The sequence below is a fragment of the Gigantopelta aegis genome, chromosome 3, assembly GCF_016097555.1.
Source record: "Gigantopelta aegis isolate Gae_Host chromosome 3, Gae_host_genome, whole genome shotgun sequence".
NCBI classification, from domain to species: domain Eukaryota; kingdom Metazoa; phylum Mollusca; class Gastropoda; order Neomphalida; family Peltospiridae; genus Gigantopelta; species Gigantopelta aegis.
Window position 1 is genome coordinate 85484268 of NC_054701.1, and position 22689 is coordinate 85506956.

Consider the following 22689-nt stretch of genomic DNA (forward strand, 5'->3'; position numbering starts at 1 on the left):
TTGTGAGCGTGTTTTATTGTGCCAGTCTTCATGGTTATGATGGTGTACAGGTGTCATGATCTTGAAGATCAATACGTCATTTGGTGTAGGACTATCTTGAACCGCGTATGTTTAAAATAGTTCGCACTAAGTGATTTACAATTCATTCATTTTACCATTCCATCCACATCATCGATTTTAATACAAGATATAGGATTTACCTGGATTTTTAAAAGACTTATATTGCATTATTTCTTTTTTGTCATGCTCATTCTTTCGTTTTTCTTTCCAGTTTCGTGTAGTGTTTTTAATAATTAAACTTTCTCACCTTTAGTCTTGTTGGTTTGGTTACCTGGCTACTGATTTCACGTCATAATTGTAGAAGTGTAGATAATGGCCAATAGCCATTCTTCAACATGGGCTTCAGAAAATACATACTATGGAAGAAGGGCAAAAAAACGCGTCTAAAGGTTATTACGACTGGTCTTTTATCCTATATGTGTTTATTTGAGTCTGTTGTCAGTGTTCAATGTTTTTAATGTATTCTGCATGCACTCGAAGGGTGTATAGTCCAACGCCAAGTTTTTAAGTGTGAATAGTTTTTAATAATTCAAATGAAAACATACAATTCCTCCTGAGATATTGTGGCTACATAACTAGAAATAATGGCATGTTATTAGTATTTAGTCAGATTCGCCTATGCGACCACCTCATATATGCAGCCATCCGTCTTAAGAGGGGGCGGGACGTAGCTCAGTGGTACAGCGCTCGCTCGATGCGCGGTCGGTCTGGGATCGATCCCCGTCGGTGGGCCCATTGGGCTATTTCTCGTCACAGCCAGTGCACCACAACTGGCATATCAAAGGTCGTGGTATGTGCTATCCTGTCTGTGGGATGGTGCATATAAAAGATCCCTTGCTGCTAATCGGAAAGAGTAGCCCATGAAGTGGCGACAGCGGGTTTCCTCTCTCAATATCTGTGTGGTCCTTAACCATATGTCTGACGCCATATAACCGTAATTAAAATGTTAAGTGCGTCGTTAAATAAAACATTTCTTTCATTTCTTTCCGTCTTAAGAAAAAGAAACCGTTGTTTGTTTTGTTTAACGAGAACACTAGAGCACATTGATTTATTCATCATCAGCCACTGGATGTCATGATTTGATAATTTTGACATATAGTCTTAGAGAGGAAATCCGCTACATTTTCCCATTAATAACAAGGGATCTTTTAGATGCATTTTCCCACGGATAGGATAGCACATGCCACGACCTTTGGTATACCAGTCTCAGGGCCGTAGCTAGCGGTAAAAATAATAGAAACTTACAGAAAATCCTCTTCTTAACCATTTAAGTTTTAGTTGTGCTCGTTTGTTCCAAGAATTAATCTGACCACCACCCTCAAAAAAAAAAAAAAAAAAAAATTAAAAATCCTAGCTACGGCTCAGAGTCTGTACTAGCCGACTTATTATTTTCCTAAATCATTTAAAGCTACCGTCTGTAAACTATTTATAATTAATGTAACGAAATCCACCTGAACCGATATTTATGTAGGTGCCTGTTCAACACAGGTTTGGTTGTACGTTACTACACGGAGTGAAAATTATAAGCATGATGGATGATGTGAACGTTTGTATGTAGTGTTTCGGTTACACTTTACTTCGTTTTTTCACTTTAAATATTTCATTATTAATACTAACATATAGCATTTTTGTATTCGTTTTAAGTATTACTCTGTACATTATTGCAAATAACACTGAACAAAAATAGAATGTATATTTTTACCGAATACTATTGTTATATATTAGCTACTGTAGTGTGTAAATTTTTTTCAATATGCTGCAAATAAAACGAATTCGTGTGTGCATGTATAATTGGTCTGTGTTCAGTCTTTCTTATATTTGTCATTTTAGCATTTACCATGTTTGACTGATGCATTGTTTCGTGCTGGGGTGTCGTTAAACATTAATTCATTCTTATCTTTAAAGGAAACAAATATAATTATTGACCAATGACTACATTCATCAACTCTTAAAGTGTGTGTGTCGGGGGGGGGGGGGGGGGGGGGTGGGGGTGGCAGTGTCGTAATATATGTTATTTAAAAGACGAACAAAATATGTAGGCCTATTTTAAAGGGACTATCCCAAGTTTTCTGCCCTAGCAAGACTTCTATTGTTTCCCCAACAAAATAAACATACGCCCTGCTTTTCTAAAAGTCTTGCCTTAAGACAGCGATCAGATTCATCGTTTTTTTATATCCGCCAATTTCGATTGTATTGAAATCAGTAACTGCGAACAGACCTGTCCGCCCCCGCTGTCTTCAGCCTGGATCCCCCCCACCCAGTGACGGTCTCAACTCTTTTCGGGGCAAAGATGATAAGAATTGGGAGACGTCTACAGAGGAAGATGACGTCAGGGCTTGCCACCTAGAGGGCCAGAGTTAACTGTTAACCCCACTTACCAGATTCGTGGGGTGTACAGTAACCGTCTTCCTTAAGACATGGGGTGGGAGTGTGTGTGTGTGTGTGTGGGGGGGGGGTGTGTACAGCAACCGTCTTCCTTAAGACATGGGGTGGGAGTGTGTGTGTGTGTGTGGGGGTGTGTACAGCAACCGTCTTCCTTAAGACATGGGGTGGGAGTGTGTGTGTGTGTGTGTGTGTGGGGTGTACAGTAACCGTCTTCCTTAAGACATGGGGTGTGTGTGTGTGTGTGTGTGTGTGTGTGGGGTGTACAGCAACCGTCTTCCTTAAGACATGGGGTGGGAGTGTGTGTGTGTGTGTGTGTGGGGTGTACAGTAACCGTCTTCCTTAAGACATGGGGTGGGAGTGTGTGTGTGTGTGGGGGGGGTGTACAGTAACCGTCTTCCTTAAGACATGGGGTGGGAGTGTGTGTGTGTGTGTATGTGTGTGTGGGGGGTGTACAGTAACCGTCTTCCTTAAGACATGGGGTGGGTGTGTGTGTGTGTGTGTGTGTGGGGTGTACAGTAACCGTCTTCCTTAAGACATGGGGTGTGTGTGTGTGTGTGTGTGTGTGTGGGGTGTACAGTAACCGTCTTCCTTAAGACATGGGGTGGGAGTGTGTGTGTGTGTGTACAGTAACCGTCTTCCTTAAGACATGGGGTGGGAGTGTGTGTGTGTGTGTGTGTGTGGGGTGTTATGGCAGTATTACCAAATTACAATTTTGGTATTCTTGAGTTAATTATGCAAAGATGATTATGTAATTATTAATAAATTTGTATGTTTAATATGTTGAAACTTAAGAGAATACATCTCTATCTTCCTTTGTGGACCCAGTAAAGAAAAATGTTTTATTTAACGATGCACTAAACACATTTATTTACAGTTATATGGTGTCAGACATATGGTTAAGGACCACACATATTTTGAGAGAAAACCCGCTGTCTCCACTACATGGGCTACTCTTTCTGATTAGCAGCAAGGGATCTTTTCTTTGTGCTTCCCACAGGCAGGATAGCACAAACCATGGCCTTTGTTGAACCAGTTATGGATCACTGGTCGGTGCGAGTGGTTACACCTACCCACTGAGCCTTGTGGAGCACTCACTGAGGGTTTAGAGTCTGTATCTGGATTAAAAATACCATGCCTCGACTGGGATCTGAACCCAGTACCTACCAGCCTGTAGACCGATGGCCTAACCACGATGCCGGTGGACCCAGTAAAGAAAGAAATGTTTTATTTAACTATGCACTCAACACATTTTATTTACGGTTGTATGGCATCACACATATGGTTAAGGACCACACAGATTTTGAGAGGAAACCTGCTGTCGACACTACATGGGCTACTCTTTCCGATTAGCAGCAAGGGATCTTTTATTTGTGCTTCCCACAGGCAGGATAGCACAAACCATGGCCTTTGTTGAACCAGTTATGGATCACTGGTTGGTGCAAGTGGTTTACACCTACCCATTGAGCCTTGTGGAGCACTCACTCAGGGTTTGGAGTCTTGTATCTGGATTAAAAATCCCGTACCTCGACTGGGATCTGAACCCAGTACCTACCAGCCTGTAGACCGATGGCCTAACCACGACGCCACAGAGGCCGGTGGACCCAGTAAATGCAGCTTCAATACTGTCCAATCAGTTTATACTATTAAAAGCAAGTCTTTGAAAATACTGACTATGGAGCCTTAGATATATCTCTTGAACCTTTCTCTCAGGGAATAACAAATCACATACTAATTATGTTTATACAAACTTTTTATCTTCACAATAACATACAATAAAAACCATAAATGAACAAATGTACAAAGACAATAGTATCATATCTGTTCAAATGCTTGTTCACTTCCATTTGATAAAAGTAAAATGAAAGAAAAAGAAAACAAATGTGAAAAAAAAGAAAACAATAATAATTAAATAATAATAAAAATTCCAAATTAAAAACAACTCGAGTTCTCCCCTGTCAAAGCATATTTTGAAATGATACATACAATAATAAACTTGCAAAATATAAATGATCATAATGTATTAATGATTATGAAACCCCATTTAAAATATGCTTCACAACATGCATACTTGTATTATGAAGGTACTTGGTCCCACTGTAACACAGCAGAGTATTTTTGATTTACCAGTAAGCTCAGTTTCTTGCTTAACTATTAAAGTGCTTCATATGTGGTCATATATGGTTATATCTGAGTGTTTAAAACAATGTATCCTCCAAACAGACTGACTCCAGATATGAATATAAAATATGAGCCAGTGTAGTGTTTTCAGGTATAATGCCTTTGTTACATTTTAAGGTATCATTTTCAAAGGATCCATTTGTAATTAAATATTTCAATTAAAAAACAATTTTTTTTTTTTTAGCAAATAGTTTTTGGTTTACAAATTAAACTACCAGGTAGCCAAATATTAACAGATGACCACATCTATTAAACAGTGTCTTATAGACTATCTTACTACACTGCAAAAATCATCTCAGCCATCTGTCTTATGAGACACATCATTAATACATACTCAATAGAGGTTTGACCAGAACAAAACAAAAACGCACCAAAAAGTAGAAAAAATCTGGCAGCAAAAATGAATTGGAGATGAACACTAATGTATTTTAAATAAAAATAAAAATTAGTACCTTAAAACTGCTGACACAAGTATTGTGATGGACATTCATAGATGTAACTATAAACCAAGTTTCACTGATCTAGGACTCGTAGTTTGTGACAAATGGAGCTGAACACAAAGATTTAATGCTGGAGCTACATGTATATGTAAAGTCCCTGGAAAATACCTATATCTCACCTTTTGTCTATGTCAAGGCAAAACAAGAATGAATGAATGAATGAATGAATGAATGAATGAATGTTTAATGACACCCCAGTATGGATAATACATTGGCTATTGGGTGTCAAATTAAAATAAATGCAAAAATAGGCAAAAATGAGATTCTTCTTATAAATGCACAGTGCCTCTTAAATCTGCATTAACAACAAAACAAAACTTAAACTTTTGTATTGTTTAACAACACCACTAGAGCACACTGATTTATTAATCATCGGCTATTGGATGTCAAAAATTTCGTAATTTTTACATATAGTCTTAGTAGCAAGGGATCTTTTATATGCACCATACCACAGACAGGATAACACATACCAAAGCCTTTGATATACCAGTCATGGCACAATGGATGGAACGAGAAATCACCCAATGGGCAGATCTAGACAGAAAGTAAAATAATTTGCAATTTAATATCTATATGTTGCAAAACATTTAAGTGTTTATGATATACACTACATTAATTCAATCTAAGTATGATGTTGATATCAATGCACCAATATACAAGAGTCTGGGAATGTGTAATAAAACAAGATTTGACATAAAAACAAAAACATAATGGACCTAAGTTACAAAGACTGTTTATGACTTACACGCGCGTATCTACATGTATTTACAATGCTTAAACACCCGCATTTAAGAAAAAACAGGCTTCGTAAGTTCGGCCCATTGAATCTCGATATTAATCTTGGGGCCAGTAATTCTGATTATGGTACAGAAGTAATCCTGGGAACAACTCATCCAGTTAGCCAAAACATGATTTATTAAGTGGTTTTTAAAACCAAGTTTTTTTCAGCAGCTAATAATAATTTTTTTTAACTCCCACCCCAAATTATGTATACTAAAAACAAAACAAAATTTACTCATGAAAAATATTTTTAACAGCAAAATGAGCATCAGACAATAAAACAGTGCATTCTGTTATTATTCTGTCAAAATGAAGAAAGAAATAAAGAAAGGTTTTATTTAACGCACTCAACACATTTTATTTACGGTTATATGGCATCAAACATATGGTGAAGGACCACATAGATAATGAGAAAGGAAACCCACTGTCGCCACTTCATGGGCTACTCTTTTCGATTAGCAGCAAGGGATCTTTTATATGCACCATCCCACAGACAGGGTAGTACATACTACAGCCTTTGATATACCCAGTCGTGGTGCACTGGCTGGAACGAGAAATAGCCCAATTGGCCCACCGACAGGCATCGATCCCACACCAATCGTGCATCGAGTGAGCGCTGTACCACTGGGCTACGTCACGCCCCGTCAGAATGAAGGGTCAGAAAATTAAAATGTATTTAACTCCACTTTCATAATGGTGATAGCAGGTATTTGGCTACCTGTAAATTAACTTACTATATTAATCACAATATACCAGTTTCATTGGTGCAAACAATCTTGTTCCAACAGAAATTTGATAGTTAATTGTGCTGCAAATAAAAATATTTACAAAACTTTATCCACAAAATATATTTTAAAATTTTTAGAAATAACTTTGAACGGCTTTAATCAACAAAAATAATCAATATTTCTTTGATAAGACAGAGTAATACAACAAAGAAAATCTACGGCATAGACTTTTGTTAATTTACGACATTAATTTTAGGCACATGTATTCAAACTTACAATACCTTGGAAAAGTCTAATCAAGAGGCACTTGATACATTTTATGGGCCGAATTTGCAAAACCTGTTTATTTCTTACACATGTGTAACTAGTTACAGACACAATGCTGAAACACCTGCCTTTAAGAAAAACAGGCCAGTGCTTCTAGATTATGGTAGGCCCACTCCCATGGTTAGTGATATTCAATATTGGGCAAGTAAATAACTACTATTGCCATGCCCAATGGCTAGTGATTTTTTTTTTTTTATCAAATGTTGCAGTTAAGACTATCTTATAAATATGAATATCCTTCCCTCGCCCCAACCCCCCAATGTTAGTGTTTTTAAGCTCTATCCAATTATTGCTATCATTTAATAGAATTGTATTAACGTAAAAAGTAATGTAGGGCTAGTGGATGTTTAATTGTGGCTAGTAAATGTTTAAAATCACTGATCCCATGGCTAGTGGATTTTAAAAACATTCTAGAAGCCCTGCAGGCTTTGTAAAATCTGCCCTATGTTTTTAACATGTCGTTTCACCCAGGCATCAATAACATTTTCCTCTTTGTCGAAGTGTTTCTTGATTGATGAAACGTGTTCACTTTCTTTGAGCCGATCTTGGCCGCGTGACCAGCAGCAACAAGGGCGTCGGGGATATTGAGATCTTCTGTGCTTTCTGTGTCATACAGATCAACATGTAGACAGCCACTCCATGATCTGAAAGAAAATAAAAGAAAGAATGAATGAATGAATGAATGAATGAATGAATGAATGAATGAATGAATGTTTAACGACACCCCAGCACAAAGATATACATTGGCTATTGGGAGTCAGAAAAGTTAAGTACATGGAATGAATGAATGAATGAATGAACAAATGAATAAATGAATGGATGGATGGATGGATGGATGGATGGATGAATGAATGAATGAATGTTTAACCACACACCAGCACAAAAATACACATCATGTATTGGGAAGGAAGGAAATGTTTTATTTAACGAAGCACTCAACACATTTTATTTATGGTTATATGGCGTCAGACATATGGTCAAGGACCACACAGATATTGAGGGAGGAAAACCGTTGTCGCCACTTCATAGGCTACTCTTTTCGATTAGCAGCAAGGGATCTTTTATATGCACCATCCCATAGACAGGATAGCACATACCACGGCCTTTGATGTACCAGTCGTGGTGCACTGGATGGAGTGAGAAATAGCCCAATGTGCCCACCGACGAGGACCGATCCCAAACCTCTGGGCTACGTCCCGCCCCTCATCAGATATTGGGTGTCAGATAAGTGTAGTATATAGTGTGCATGTTTATTGATATACCTCATCAGATATTGGGTGTCAGACAAGTGTTTAGTATATAGTGTGCATGTTTATTGATATACCTCATCAGATATTGGGTGTCAGACAAGTGTAGTATATAGTGTGCATGTTTATTGATATACCTCATCAGATATTGGGTGTCAAGACAAGTGTAGTATATAGTGTGCATGTTTATTGATATACCTCATCAGATATTGGGTGTCAGACAAGTGTAGTATATAGTGTGCATGTTTATTGATATACCTCATCAGATATTGGGTGTCAGACAAGTGTAGTATATAGTGTGCATGTTTATTGATATACCTCATCAGATATTGGGTGTCAGACAAGTGTTTAGTATATAGTGTGCATGTTTATTGATATACCTCATCAGATATTGGGTGTCAGACAAGTGTAGTATATAGTGTGCATGTTTATTGATATACCTCATCAGATATTGGGTGTCAGACAAGTGTAGTATATAGTGTGCATGTTTAATGATATACCTCATCAGATATTGGGTGTCAGACAAGTGTAGTATATAGTGTGCATGTTTATTGATATACCTCATCAGATATTGGGTGTCAGACAAGTGTAGTATATAGTGTGCATGTTTATTGATATACCTCATCAGATATTGGGTGTCAGACAAGTGTAGTATATAGTGTGCATGTTTATTGATATACCTCATCAGATATTGGGTGTCAGACAAGTGTTTAGTATATAGTGTGCATGTTTATTGATATACCTCATCAGATATTGGGTGTCAGACAAGTGTAGTATATAGTGTGCATGTTTATTGATATACCTCATCAGATATTGGGTGTCAGACAAGTGTTTAGTATATAGTGTGCATGTTTATTGATATACCTCATCAGATATTGGGTGTCAGACAAGTGTTTAGTATATAGTGTGCATGTTTATTGATATACCTCATCAGATATTGGGTGTCAGACAAGTGTTTAGTATACCATATATGCAAATATTTTCGCGGCTAAAATAATTCGCGATCAGGTTTTCATTTTACATTTTCGTGAGGAATTATTTTCGCGACTGTGTCCCCCGATAATAAAATCAAAATTACCCATATTTCATTTGCCAAACTCTTTTCAATGACGATTTCATGCGCATGCTATCAGCGAGACGTCAATGTTGTATGTATGTCTGATAAGACATGTTATTGATGGAACACGCACATGCGATACAAAAAATTGAAAAACATAAATATCAGAAGAAATAACTTTTAATTATTGGTGGTACGCCAAAACTTCCATTCAAGGTTACAAAGAAAACAAACAAAACTGAGGTTACGTAACAACAGACTTACGCGCAACTGTGTCACTTCGATCAAATCCACGTGACCAGGCAGGTTTACAGAATCACGGGACCCTTGGGGACCTCTGCTTGATTCTGATATGGGTTGGGCGTGTAGAGATAAGACTATATATTATACAGTAAATAATTTCTAATGTATCCATGAAAATTATACCAAATCAGAAATAAGTTCGCGCGTAATTAAATTCACGGTGCTATCAACATGTTCGCAGTATATTTTATTCGCGAACATATTTGCATATACGGTAAGCAAATATTATTTATATAATTATGTAAAACCACAGTGTAAAGAGCTGTGGGAAAAAGTATTACACAATATAATTATCAAGGTAAGTATATTTTAAAAGTGTATAGAAATCAAAATGTTTTAGAAACTTTGAACTTAATTCTGGGTAGAATTAAAAAAAGATTCCCCAAAAAGAGGGTAAATTCATGAGTTTCAAAGTTAAACAACACCACTAGAGCACATTGATTTATTAATCATTGGTTATTGGATGTCAAATATTTGGTAATTGTGATATATAGAGGAAACCTGCTACATTTGTTAATTACACAATGTCATGTAGCAGCAAGGGATTTTTTATATGCATCATCGATCCACGACGGGACGGCACATACACATGTACCACGACCTTTGATATACCAGTCATGGTGCAATGGCTAGAATGACCATGTGTTTCAAAGTTATGAGTTTATTTTGTTTTACTGGTAACAACACCACCAGAAAACATTAAATTAATCCTTTGCTATTGGTTGTCAAACAGTTGATAATATTGACACATACTAGCAACAAGTGACAGGATCTAACTCACTCAGTAGAGTGCCTGCCTAAGGCACTTTGGTTAAAGGATCAAACCTCTTTCGTAGACCCATTCTCAGACTGTTGTTTCTCCCATTCCAACTAGGGCCTCCACGAGTCGAAAATATTGGTCTCGAGTGCTCGAATGTCAAACCCGACCCAGACCAGAGTACCTGATACATACACTAGATGATAATGAGACAAAGGAATAAAGTAAAATAGCATTATGCATCTCAATTCCAGTTCTGAACATGGATGCCAAATCATGCCATTGTATTCCACACATTTGACTTTTGTTTTCCCTTGGTGTCTCATAGCCGTGTAATGTAACCGGCAGCTAACATATGGCAAAATGATGTAAAAACAATAGAATTAAATGAGAGTGCTCTTCTTTGCACGGGTACTTGAGTCCTGTGAAAGGACTCGAGTCTTGCTAGACTCGACCCGTACCCGAGTACTCGAGTACTCGTGGAGACTCTAATCTCAACCAGTTCCCCACAACTGGTATATCAAAAGATATGGTATGTACTGTACTATCAATGACACAGTGTATATAAAATAGTACCAGTCGTGGTACACTGATTGGAGCGAGAAATAGCCCAATGGGCCCACTGGCGGGGATTGATCCTAAACCGACCGCGCATCAAGCGAGCGTATTGTTTATGTAATACCAGTTTGTGAATGTGTCCATAATAATTGTATATGCATACAAATGTGTGCAATGTGTGAGTGTGCAAGTACAATATGATGGTCTGCTATATGTACATGTATGTCTGTGCCATGTTTACGTGTCTTGTGAATGTGCAAGTACAATATGATGGTCTGCTATATGTACATGTATGTCTGTGCCATGTTTATGTGTCTTATGAATGTGCAAGTACAATATGATGGTCTGATATATGTACATGTATGTCTGTGCCATGTTTATGTGTCTTATGAATGTGCAAGTACAATATGATGGTCTGATATATGTACATGTATGTCTGTGCCATGTTTATGTGTCTTATGAATGTGCAAGTACAATATGATGGTCTGATATATGTACATGTATGTCTGTGCCATGTTTACGTGTCTTGTGAATGCTTGTTTGTGGCATTCATGTACCTGCAATTTTACACAATGTATTTAGCAGAACAATATTTGGTAACAAAATTATGTCCATGAATTGTTGTGTATTTATTCATCCACAGGACCAAGAAAATGTCTGTTTTTAATGGGTTTTCGGATTAGATAACAATATTTGTGACAAAATTATGTTCATGAATTGTTGTGTCTTATTTGTTTAACTTTCATCCTTGACAGGCTCAACTAAATTAATTTGTGGTAGGTACTAGGGAGAACAGAGTTATCTCACCTTGACTTGATGAAGGCCACCATTATCTTCCCATCAACCAACGTGTGAAAATAATTTCTGGAATTTTAAAGAAATGTACAAAATTAATTAATTATATTAGTATTTTAACATAAAAACAAGCCATTAAAAAGATTATTTTGAGTTATATAACTATCCCTTTTCAATTATTTTTTTCTACAGCCATGTATAAATTGTGGAAAATTAACCATTTGATGATTGTCCAACCAACCTGGAAAATTAGCAAATAATTGAAAATTGAATAAAGAGTTATTCTTGTTGCTAAATAAAAATTAAAACAAATTGTAGCAGGTTTATTTTGAAATTATCTGGCAAAACAAATTCCACTTATCAATATTCAATGATTAAACAAAATGCTGGGGTGTTACTAAACAAATATTTTATTGTTTGGTTCAAATATTCGTGATCTGTGTGCTTATAAAACTTTCAGTCTAGACTTGAGACTCTAATAGTCTGAGACACTAATGTCATGACGACATACAAATGGTATGCGTGTGATGTCATTAGCAATTGAGTCTGGACTCTTAAGACGTTTTATAAGCACATGTCCTGGAGATCAAAGAAAAATAATGTTTGTTTAATGCTACCTCAGCACATTTTAAACTTTGGCTATTTGGTGTCTGATATAGTCGTTTAGACACTTGAGAAAAACTACTTCTACCAAATGTGCTACTGAGCCTATTCTTACCAGTGAGGAGCAATGGATGTTTATCTTCAGTTTCCCATTGACAGGGCAGCACATATCATGGCCCTTGATATATAGCAGTCATGGGGCACAACATGTGGTTTGAATGAGGAAAAACTCAAAGGGTCCACCTTGATTGATTGATCCTAGTACCCATGACACCTCAGGTGAGTGCTCTACCACCAAGCTACATCAAAAAGTTAAAGTTTGTTTTGTTTAAAGACACCACTGAAGCACACTGATTTATTAATCATTGGCTCTGAGATGTCATTCGGTAATTGTGTCATAGAGTCTTAGAGGAAAGCTGCTACATTATTCTATTAGTAGCAATTAAAGGATCTTTTATATGCACTTTCCAATACACAGGAGATAGCCTTTGATATATACCAGTCATGATGCACTGGTTGGGATGGGCAAAAACCCAATCAGAGAATGGGTCCACTGCGGTGATTCAATCCTTCGATGCAAGCACCTCAGGCGAGCGCTATACCAACTGAGCTAGACTCCTGCCGCCTGAACTACAAGCCTACATCCCATCACCTTGTTACACAAATTGTAGACTCAGGCATTTCAATAACAAATAACAGGTGGCAATTTTCAACCTATTTAATAAATGTTTACCAGGTACCAGAATTTTCCATATTTATAAGCCAACGTGAAATGAAGCCTGTGGGTTTAAAATGGGAAACTGCACTGTATTTCTGCCCATGAGCTTAAATTTTTATACTTTTTTAAACAGGAATATTTGTGTGACAAAGAATAATATATTTACTGTAAATAAAATGGAAGAAGTTTTTTAAATGATAAATTTTAAAAGTATTAGGATTAAAGATGTATTGGTATTAGTGCTGCTACGATAAACCGGTATACCGGGAAACCGCGATAATTGATCAGCTCGATACGAACTGCGGTACAGTTTTGCGTATCGCGATTTATAGTATACACACTATTTTTTCCTTGTATCTTATTTGACTTGAAATAGGCAAACACACAAACAAACAAACAAAAACCACATCATTTTATTAATTGGTGATGACAAGAAAAGTAACAATCACGTCAAGCGTAGTCGGCTTACTTGTTGGCATACAAAGTTCTAACTTCTAAACAAAACATCCAACAAAGTCAAATAAAAATAACCAGTTAACGACAATTATAAATAAATGTTTTGTTACTTACACATCATTATTAATTGTTCATTTATGTTGGAATACGGCTACGGCTATCATCTTCAAAGAAATAAACCAACAAGTGAGAATCACACTTCGCTGTTTTTCCCCTTTTCCTTTCAACTTAATTAAGGCACACTGTCCTCAGCTATCTGGGCTGTCTGTCCAGGACAGTGGGTTAGTTGTTAGTTGGTTAGTGGTTAGTGAGAGAGGAGGGTGTAGTGGCCTTACATCTACCAACTGAACCCTTAAGAACTCGCTCTGGGTTGGAGCCGGTACCGAGCTGCGAACCCTGTACCTACCAGCCTGTAGTCTGATGGCTTAACCACTGCACCACCGAGGCCGGTACTGTTTTTTTTCCTGAACTCGGAATACTTTGGCCGATTGTTCAAAACACCTCGGCCAATAACCTCGGTTGATCTGCTGAAACATTGTGACTCAATATGTACGTTAAGGATTTCCAAATGTGACAATTTATAAACAGTTCGACACTATCACACCGGTGTTCTTGTAGACTAGTATTGTGTTAAAAAATTAAAATGACCAAGAAGAACATTATGCTAATAAATGTCGTGGTTTATATAATCATTTAGGTCTATGATGGAATCAATATAACAAATATTTCAATTTATATACTTAGTATTACTTATTTAACTCAAACTAGCTACATGTATGTTAAGTTTTATGCCTTAAAAATGCATGCAACAATTATTTAGCAACTGACCATCAAAGAAACGCTGACGTGTTTGATGTTTATTATGATGCGTTTGATGTTTATGATCAAAGTTTATGCTGTCTGCTTTCATTAAAAAAACAACCCCCATAAATATTAAATTTAAATATCAACTATATTGCAATACATATTGCAATATGGTTTCTTATATTGCAATACGGTTTTGACTGTATCGTTGCACCCCAAATTTGTATAGAAAGAAAGAAAGAAATGTTTTATTTAACGACGCACTCAACACATTTTATTTACGGTTATATGGCGTCAGACACATCGTTAAGGACCACACAGATTTTGAGAGGAAACCCGCTGTCGCCACTACATGGGCTACTATTTCCGATTATCAGCAAGGGATCTTTTATTTGCACTTCCCACAGGCAGGATAGCACAAACCATGGCCTTTGTTGATCCAGTTATGGATCACTGGTCGGTGCAAGTGGTTTACACCTACCCATTGAGCCTTGGGGAGAACTCACTCAGGGTTTGGAGTCGGTATCTGGATTAAAAATCCCATGCCTTGACTGGGATCCGAACCCAGTACCTTCCAGCCTGTAGACCGATGGCCTAACCACAATGCCACTGAGGCCGGTCCCTAATTTGTATAGTTTCACAAATCATAATCGCTATTTTTACATTTATTTGTGAGAAAGAAAACCTTTCAAATTAATCAATCCCATGCATAATCTTTTAATAATTAACTCAATGATGTCAAAATTGTGACATGCCTTCTGTGGCTTCCCCAAGAATGTTTAGCTAAGAAGATAAATTACACAGGAAATCAATGTCATGTATCCATCAACACAATCCAGCATCCAGTACACAAGGTCAGTCATAATCAAAGGTGCCTCCTCAACTATAAAACTGTGGTGGATAGAATATGCAGGGCCCACCTCAACAGTTGAAAGGCAAATCAATACCAGAATTTTTTATTTATTTCTTCTTCTTTCTTTTCTCCTCAGATCAAAACAATAATTTGATACATTTAAATCACTAAAACTATATTTGTATATCTGTGAACATATGGTGTGTGTGTGCGTGTGTGTGCATGTATGCATGCATGCGTGTGTGTATGGATATGGATATGGATAATGTACACAAGTATATTACAAACACTGTGTAAGTCAATGATTCAAGGCTCTCCACCCCCCCCCCCCCCCACCCCCCAAAAAAATAAAAAATAAACCCCAGCATCCATCCCTCAGTTGCTGGTATTTTCAAGAGCCTCAGGATGTCTTTTGGTGATACAAATTACCCCACTGCCATCCTTATCTACTCTTCTTTTGTTATAGTATGTATATTTTTTAATTTCTTAATTTAAGCCACAGCCTAATTTGGGATAAAACTGTATCTTCTTCAAGGTGGCATTTTCCATATTATATAAATATGAAAAATCCCGGTATACAATTACAAATAATGAATACTTTCTGTCTGGAAGTTAATATCTGTAGTCTAATTTGCATAAGCCGATTATACACATTACAAAGACTATTCCTGAATGGTTGCATGTCAATAACACAAACCAAGGAAACTTGGTCTTTCTAAGCCTTTAATACCAAACAGATTATATGTCACACGACATTCATAGCAGGTGGCAATTGCGAGTTATATTTGTCTGGAAATTTCTATAATTCTTAATGATACCATTGCACTAAATGAAGTCTGTGTTTATAGAGATTGTTATACAAGCTTGATTTTATGAAACGAGTCAGGATTTTTGTATTGCCCGAGCTATTGTTCGGGAAATACATGAATCATGACATGAGTTTCGTAAAATCGGTACAATTCACACGTGAGATTAATAATTTCTTTACTATCCATATTATTATTGTGGGTTTTTTTTAAAATCAACAACAAGGACTGACTCAAAATGTTTCAACCACAACTAGAAGGAGACGATGAAATGACATCATATTTCACATTAAAAGTCTGAGCTAGGACTGGGGAAGCAATTTCATGGTATGATGTAGCTTCTCAAAATTACGTCATTACACTTGTTATGCTTCGTATGGTTTTTATTAACTCGTTATGTTGTACCATGTGGATAATATAAAACAGTTTGTTTGTTTTGTTTAACACCACCACTAGAGCACATTCATTAATTATCGGCTATTGGATGTCACACATTTGGTCATTTTGACATAGTCTTAGAGTGGAAACCTGCTATATTTTTCCATCAGTAGCAAGGGATCTTTTATATGCACCATCCCACTGACATGATAGCACATACTACGGCCTTTGATATACCAGTCGTGGTGAACTGGCTGGAACCAGAAATAGCCAAATGGGCCCACTGAAGGCGACTGATTTTAGACTCACCATGCATCAACTGAGTGCTTTACCACTGGGCTATGTCCAGCCCCTATGTGGATAATAAAACCTGTTTCTAACCTCGCGTCATCTGACCACTGTTCCTCTCCACCTGGGGGCTCTATCCCGGACAGGAAGCACTCTATGGCTTGCTGAGGAAGATGCAGGAACTCGGGCTGCAGTTCTCGGATCGCCCTCTCGTCAACCCAAGCCATGTTACCAAAGTCAGCAAAGAAAACCTGCGTGAGAAAACAACATGAACCAAAGGAGTAATACATAACCAGAACTTCACACACGTTGTTTTCTCTTCCTATTTATTGCACAAGTTTATTTTGAGCAAGAATATATACCACGAGACCGCGTAGCGCATCAAGTGGTATGTTCTTTCACAAAATAAATAAGAAGTTCTGTATTTAGAGCGAGAGAGAGAGAGAGAGAGAGAGAGAGAGAGAGAGAGAGAGAGAGAGAGAGAGAGAGAGAGAGAGAGAGAGAGAGAGAGAGAGAGAGAGAGAGAGAGAGAGATATAGAGAGAGAGAGAGAGATAGAGAGAGAGAGCGAGAGCGAGAGAGAGAGAGCGAGAGAGAGAGAGAGAGAGAGAGAGAGCGAGAAAGAAAGAGAGAGAGAGAGAGAGAGAGAGAGAGAGAGAGAGAGAGAGAGAGAGAGAGAGAGAGAGAGAGAGAGAAAAGAGAGAGAGAGAGAGAGAGAGAGAGAGAGAGAAAGAGAGACTTGCAACCCTCTCCTTCCCTTAAAGCCCACCTGTACATAAGGGACAGTTTTAACAAAATGATTTTTCATTTAAAAGCATATGCTATATTAACTCCCCCATTCTCCAGCATAAAGATTTGTATATGTGAAAATACTGATAACCGTACATTGCCCCCAACCGCATTAGATTATTACACTGTACAGCTGTTAACTAATCAACATGACAAAAAGTTTGGCAGGAATGGATCCAGGAGGGTGATGGGGGTGTGCACCTCCTTCGTCAATTTTGAAGTGCCTTGAAAAATCCTATGATTAGCAAAAGGTGATTTGTTCTTAGTGATGACCATGTAATATCCTTGTCTGCTAGGTGTTTTTGGGATACACCTGTCGGCAGTTTGATGTAACATGATACACCCGTCGGGAGTTTGATGTAACATGATACACCCGTCGGGAGTTTGATGTAACATGATACACCCGTCGGGAGTTTGATGTAACATGATACACCCGTCAGGAGTTTGATATAACATGATACACCCGTCAGGAGTTTGATGAACATGATACACCCGTCTGGAGTTTGATGTAACATGATACACTCGTCGAGAGTTTGATGAACATGATACACCCGTCTGGAGTTTGATGTAACATGATACACCCGTCGGGAGTTTGATGTAACATGATACACTCGTCGAGAGTTTGATGAACATGATACACCCGTCTGGAGTTTGATGTAACATGATACACCCGTCGGGAGTTTGATGTAACATGATACACCCGTCGGGAGTTTGATGTAACATGATACACCCGTCAGGAGTTTGATATAACATGATACACCCGTCGAGAGTTTGATGTAACATGATACACCCGCCGGGAGTTTGATGAACATGATACACCCATCAGGAGTTTGATGTAACATGATACACCCGTCAGGAGTTTGATACAACATGATACACCCATCTGGAGTTTGATGTAACATGATACACTCGTCGAGAGTTTGATATAACATGATACACCCGTCAGGAGTTTGATGAACATGATACACCCGTCAGGAGTTTGATGTAACATGATACACCCGTCAGGAGTTTGATATAACATGATACACCCGTCTGGATGATACACACCCGTCAGGAGTTTGATGAACATGATACACCCGTCTGGAGTTTGATGTAACATGATACACTCGTCGAGAGTTTGATACAACATGATACACCCGTCAGGAGTTTGATGAATATGATACACCCGTCAGGAGTTTGATATAACATGATATACCCATCAGGAGTTTGATGTAACATGATACACCCGTCAGGAGTTTGATGAACATGATACACTCGTCGAGAGTTTGATATAACATGATACACCCGTCAGGAGTTTGATGAATATGATACACCCGTCAGGAGTTTGATATAACATGATACACCCATCAGGAGTTTGATGTAACATGATACACCCGTCAGGAGTTTGATATAACATGATACACCCGTCTGGAGTTTGATGTAACATGATACACCCGTCTAATTATAGCCTGCACAAGGATTTCCTTTAATGTGCAGTAATACGTGAAAAGTAGGTCACTGCCATCCCAAGTTGTACCTGTATGCAAGGTTTGATCATCCTGTGTGAAGTGATGAAAAAAATATGCTCAGGAAATGAAACGTATAAAAATACCTCAACTTTTTCCTCTTCCACATTGCTGTCTGTGACCTTGGCTCGATACCACATCCCGTTATGTGGACACCTCGCCGCAACAGCCTGGCCCGGGGCTAGCAGTGTGTAGTCGGTGTCAAAGCAAGACTTCTTTTTGTACGTCTCACTGAAATATTTACTGACATGTGTAGTCATTGCTGAGAGCATACAGAGTTAGTACTATGTTCCCAACCTGCAAAGTCCTTTTAACGACTACTATTACATATTATGCAATATATTTTCTTGTTTCGAACATTTGTGTATAATGTTTGTAATAACACAAACCAGATTTTATCTCTGAATAATTTTGTACGTATGAAATAATGGATAGAGAAACAGGAAATAAAACACTGCTACAAACATTAGGATGATTGGAAACACACTGGATATACAGACACTGATGTTCTAAACACACTGGATATAAAGACACTGATGTTCTAAACAAGAACATTTATTTAAAGTGACATTTTCGTCGTTAAAAAGACCTTATTAGTCAGAAACACATTACAATGGTAGCAAAATAAGGACAGTCCCATTAAAAAACAAACATTAAAATTAAATTAAATTTTAAACATTAAATTTAAATTCTTTAAATTAATTTTAAAAATTAAATTAAATAAAAAAATTAAATGTCACTAACACAATACTAAAATAAAAATAATTATTGCAAGTACCGGTAAATAACAACGAAAAGCCCTAAATTATTGTTAAATTCTTTTATCTGTTTTACTCAGTAACTTGAAAAATTACTACTACATGTATGTTCAAAACTAAAAAGACTACCTACATGTATGTTGTATACATAAAAAATTTGTTTTAATGATTTAAATTCTTAAAAGAAAAGCTGAAAACTTTAAAGTTTTAAATCTCTTACACTGAATAATATGATGCTTGAAATATCATAACGCTGCTGAAAATTCCTTGCTTGGACTTTACAGACCCAGCAAGATATTTAACTTAGGAGTGAAGGAAAGAAATATTTATTTAACGACACACTCAACACATTTTATTTACAGTCATATGGCATCAGACATATGGTTAAGGACCACACAGATATTGAGAGAGGAAACCCGCTGTCGCCACTTCAATTAGCAGCAAGGGATCTTTAATATGCACCATCCCACAGACAGGATAGTACATACCACAGCCTTTGATATACCAGTTGTGGTGTACTGGCTGGAACGAGAAATAGCCCAATGGGCCCACTGACGGGGATCGATCCCAGACCGACCGTGCATCGAGCGAGCGCTTTACCACTGGGCTACGTCCCAACCCTAACTTGGGAGTGATGGGTTACAGGATCAATTCCTCAAATTTGTTTTTGTCTCAATTAGTGCCTCACAACTGGTATATCTAAGACCCCGGGATATGATGTCCTGCCTATAGGAAAGTGCATACAAAGGATCTCTAGCTGCTACTTCGAAGGTATGGCCTATATGGTGGTAGCAAGTATTCTCTATATCTACACTAAGTCTTAAAATAACCACATGCTATACAGCAAAATGCCAAGGTTAAAAAATGTACCAAGATGTCATTAATCAAATATTCCTTTCTTTTAATCCGTCTTAGCTGTTAATACACCGGCTGGTACTCACTTCATTGATTTAACTAGATCTTCCAATGTTTCCTCATCTTCCAGTCGCTTCATGACGTCTGGTAAAACAATATATAAATATGACATTTTACATTAAAGAGACATTCCTGAGTTTGCTGCATTGTAAGATGTTTCCGACTAATAAAATATTTCTATGATTAAACTTACATATTAAATATTTGTTTTTGTATAGAATATCAGTGTCTGTATATTCAATGTGTTTCTGGATTTTGTCTTCAAATAATTTCATATGTACGGAAAAAAAATATATTAGGAAATAAAATGAAATTTAACCTAGTACAAATATAAGAATGATCAGAAACACGTTTAATATACAGCCATTAATATTTTATGCAGAAAAATATATTTGATATGTAATTACATGTACAATCGTTTAAAAGTCTCTGTAAGTCGATAACATCTTAAAAATTGCAGCAAACTCAGGAATGTCCCTTTAACAAGAATTCCACAAAATTAAAGGTCTTACCTGCCATAAACCATTTCGGTGCACTGTGATAAACATCCATGTGTATAAACCAAGTTTTATTGACCTAGGACTTAATAGTTTGTGAGAAACTGATTTCACTGCAAAACAATACCTACATGTACATGTATATCTTGCCTTTTTCTTTTCTTGTATCCCACTGCCCCCTTTCGTTTTACTCCTTTCAATTCCATCTCATTAAAAATTCTTCCTATCTGGCAACTCCTTCTATCTTTTAACTTCTATTGCTGTCCACCTCCACATCCCAGTCCTTGTCTCTCCATCTGCAACAGGTGCTCGTCTCTTGTCGCTATCTGTGCCACAGACCTGTCATTTCTCATCAGCTTTTACCTGTGGGCTTAGTCTGACCATTTCAGAGAATGATGAGTAGTTACTTCTGGCATTGTTAAGAGGCACTTGTAACTACCCACTATGCTCCCCTACTACTGGCGGTCGTTAGTTAGTGCCATGGGTCAGACCAGCAGAGAATGAAGATGCTAAGTAGGTGCAGGGAAGTACACAGAGACTGCACCCGTGGAGGAAGTAGAGATAGGTAGGCAATGGTTATATCTTACCTTTTGTCTTCATAAAAGTGAAACAAAAAGGGCTACGCAAAAATAATTTGGCCAGCCCTGTACTGGTGAATGTGTTTGTGTCATGTCGGACAAGGTACAAATACACACACACTATCGAAAAAACCCACCAAGTTTGGAGGGTTTTAATAATGTTTCAGAACAAACTAACCTTTCCCTGGGGAAAACCTTGAGCTGCATCACTCTGCCTATATGGGTAATAAATTGTGAATCTCATCCAGCAGATAGTCATACATTGTAGATAACCATACCAGTCAGTGACGTAGGAAGGTGCCAAAAAGTGGGGGGCACATTTTTATATTTACACACTTTTACACTATTATAAAGCAAATATAAAGCAAAATATCTGAAAAGTGTGGGGGGGGGGGATGCCCCCCCCCCCCCCAGCTTCCTACGCCAGTGCCAGTTAATTACCAGTTTTAAGTGTAACAATATATCTTAAAGCTGAAGGATATATACTGTAAATCATGAAATTAATGCGAGCAAGTAATTAATGCGAAAAATGTGGCGAACACATCGTCGCAATAATAACTTGATGCATTTTGTTTAGTCTCATTCCCAATACAAAAAATGTGCAGGATTTTACTAAAATAATTTTTTTTTTTTTTTTAAACGTCTTTTTGTGAATACTTCAAGAATCTTTCTTTCGTTTCGATGTTGCCATTCTATTTTCACTTTCCTGGAATATCATAGCGGTTATATAATACAGTGATGTTCCAAATGTTTTGTTTTTAAAAAGCTCATTTTGCGATGTGAGTATGTTTCAAATTTTCTTACACTTCTGGATTACTGTATACATTTAAACTGTTTTGAACATTTGTAAAATTATAATCAACAAATTTTATTACTAAATATATTCATTTAAAAATGAAACAGTAGAAAATTAAATAACCGTAACCAACAATCTGCGTATTTCTTCAAACCATTTGGCTCGACTCTATACATGGCATTTAATTTAGACTGGTCGCAAGTTGTCACTGTTGCAACATATCACATTTGTTAACGTCTATTCCTGTGCTGCGCATCAAGTGTATAAAATC

The 22689-nt window shown here is 37.3% G+C and overlaps 1 protein-coding gene across 1 annotated transcript in view; it reads right to left on the bottom strand.

Moving 5' to 3' along the window:
- Positions 1 to 7141: 7141 nt before the first annotated feature.
- The window catches only part of LOC121369227, an 85377-nt gene continuing 69829 nt past the window's right edge, over positions 7142 to 22689 (bottom strand). Inside the window, exons 13-17 of the mRNA XM_041494174.1 lie at positions 20574 to 20631; positions 18961 to 19105; positions 16675 to 16832; positions 11688 to 11744; positions 7142 to 7602 (exon numbers count right to left, since the gene is read on the bottom strand). Coding sequence (XP_041350108.1) covers positions 7422 to 7602; positions 11688 to 11744; positions 16675 to 16832; positions 18961 to 19105; positions 20574 to 20631 — 599 coding nt within the window. The 3' untranslated portion in view covers positions 7142 to 7421. The remainder of the gene's footprint in view (positions 7603 to 11687; positions 11745 to 16674; positions 16833 to 18960; positions 19106 to 20573; positions 20632 to 22689) is intronic.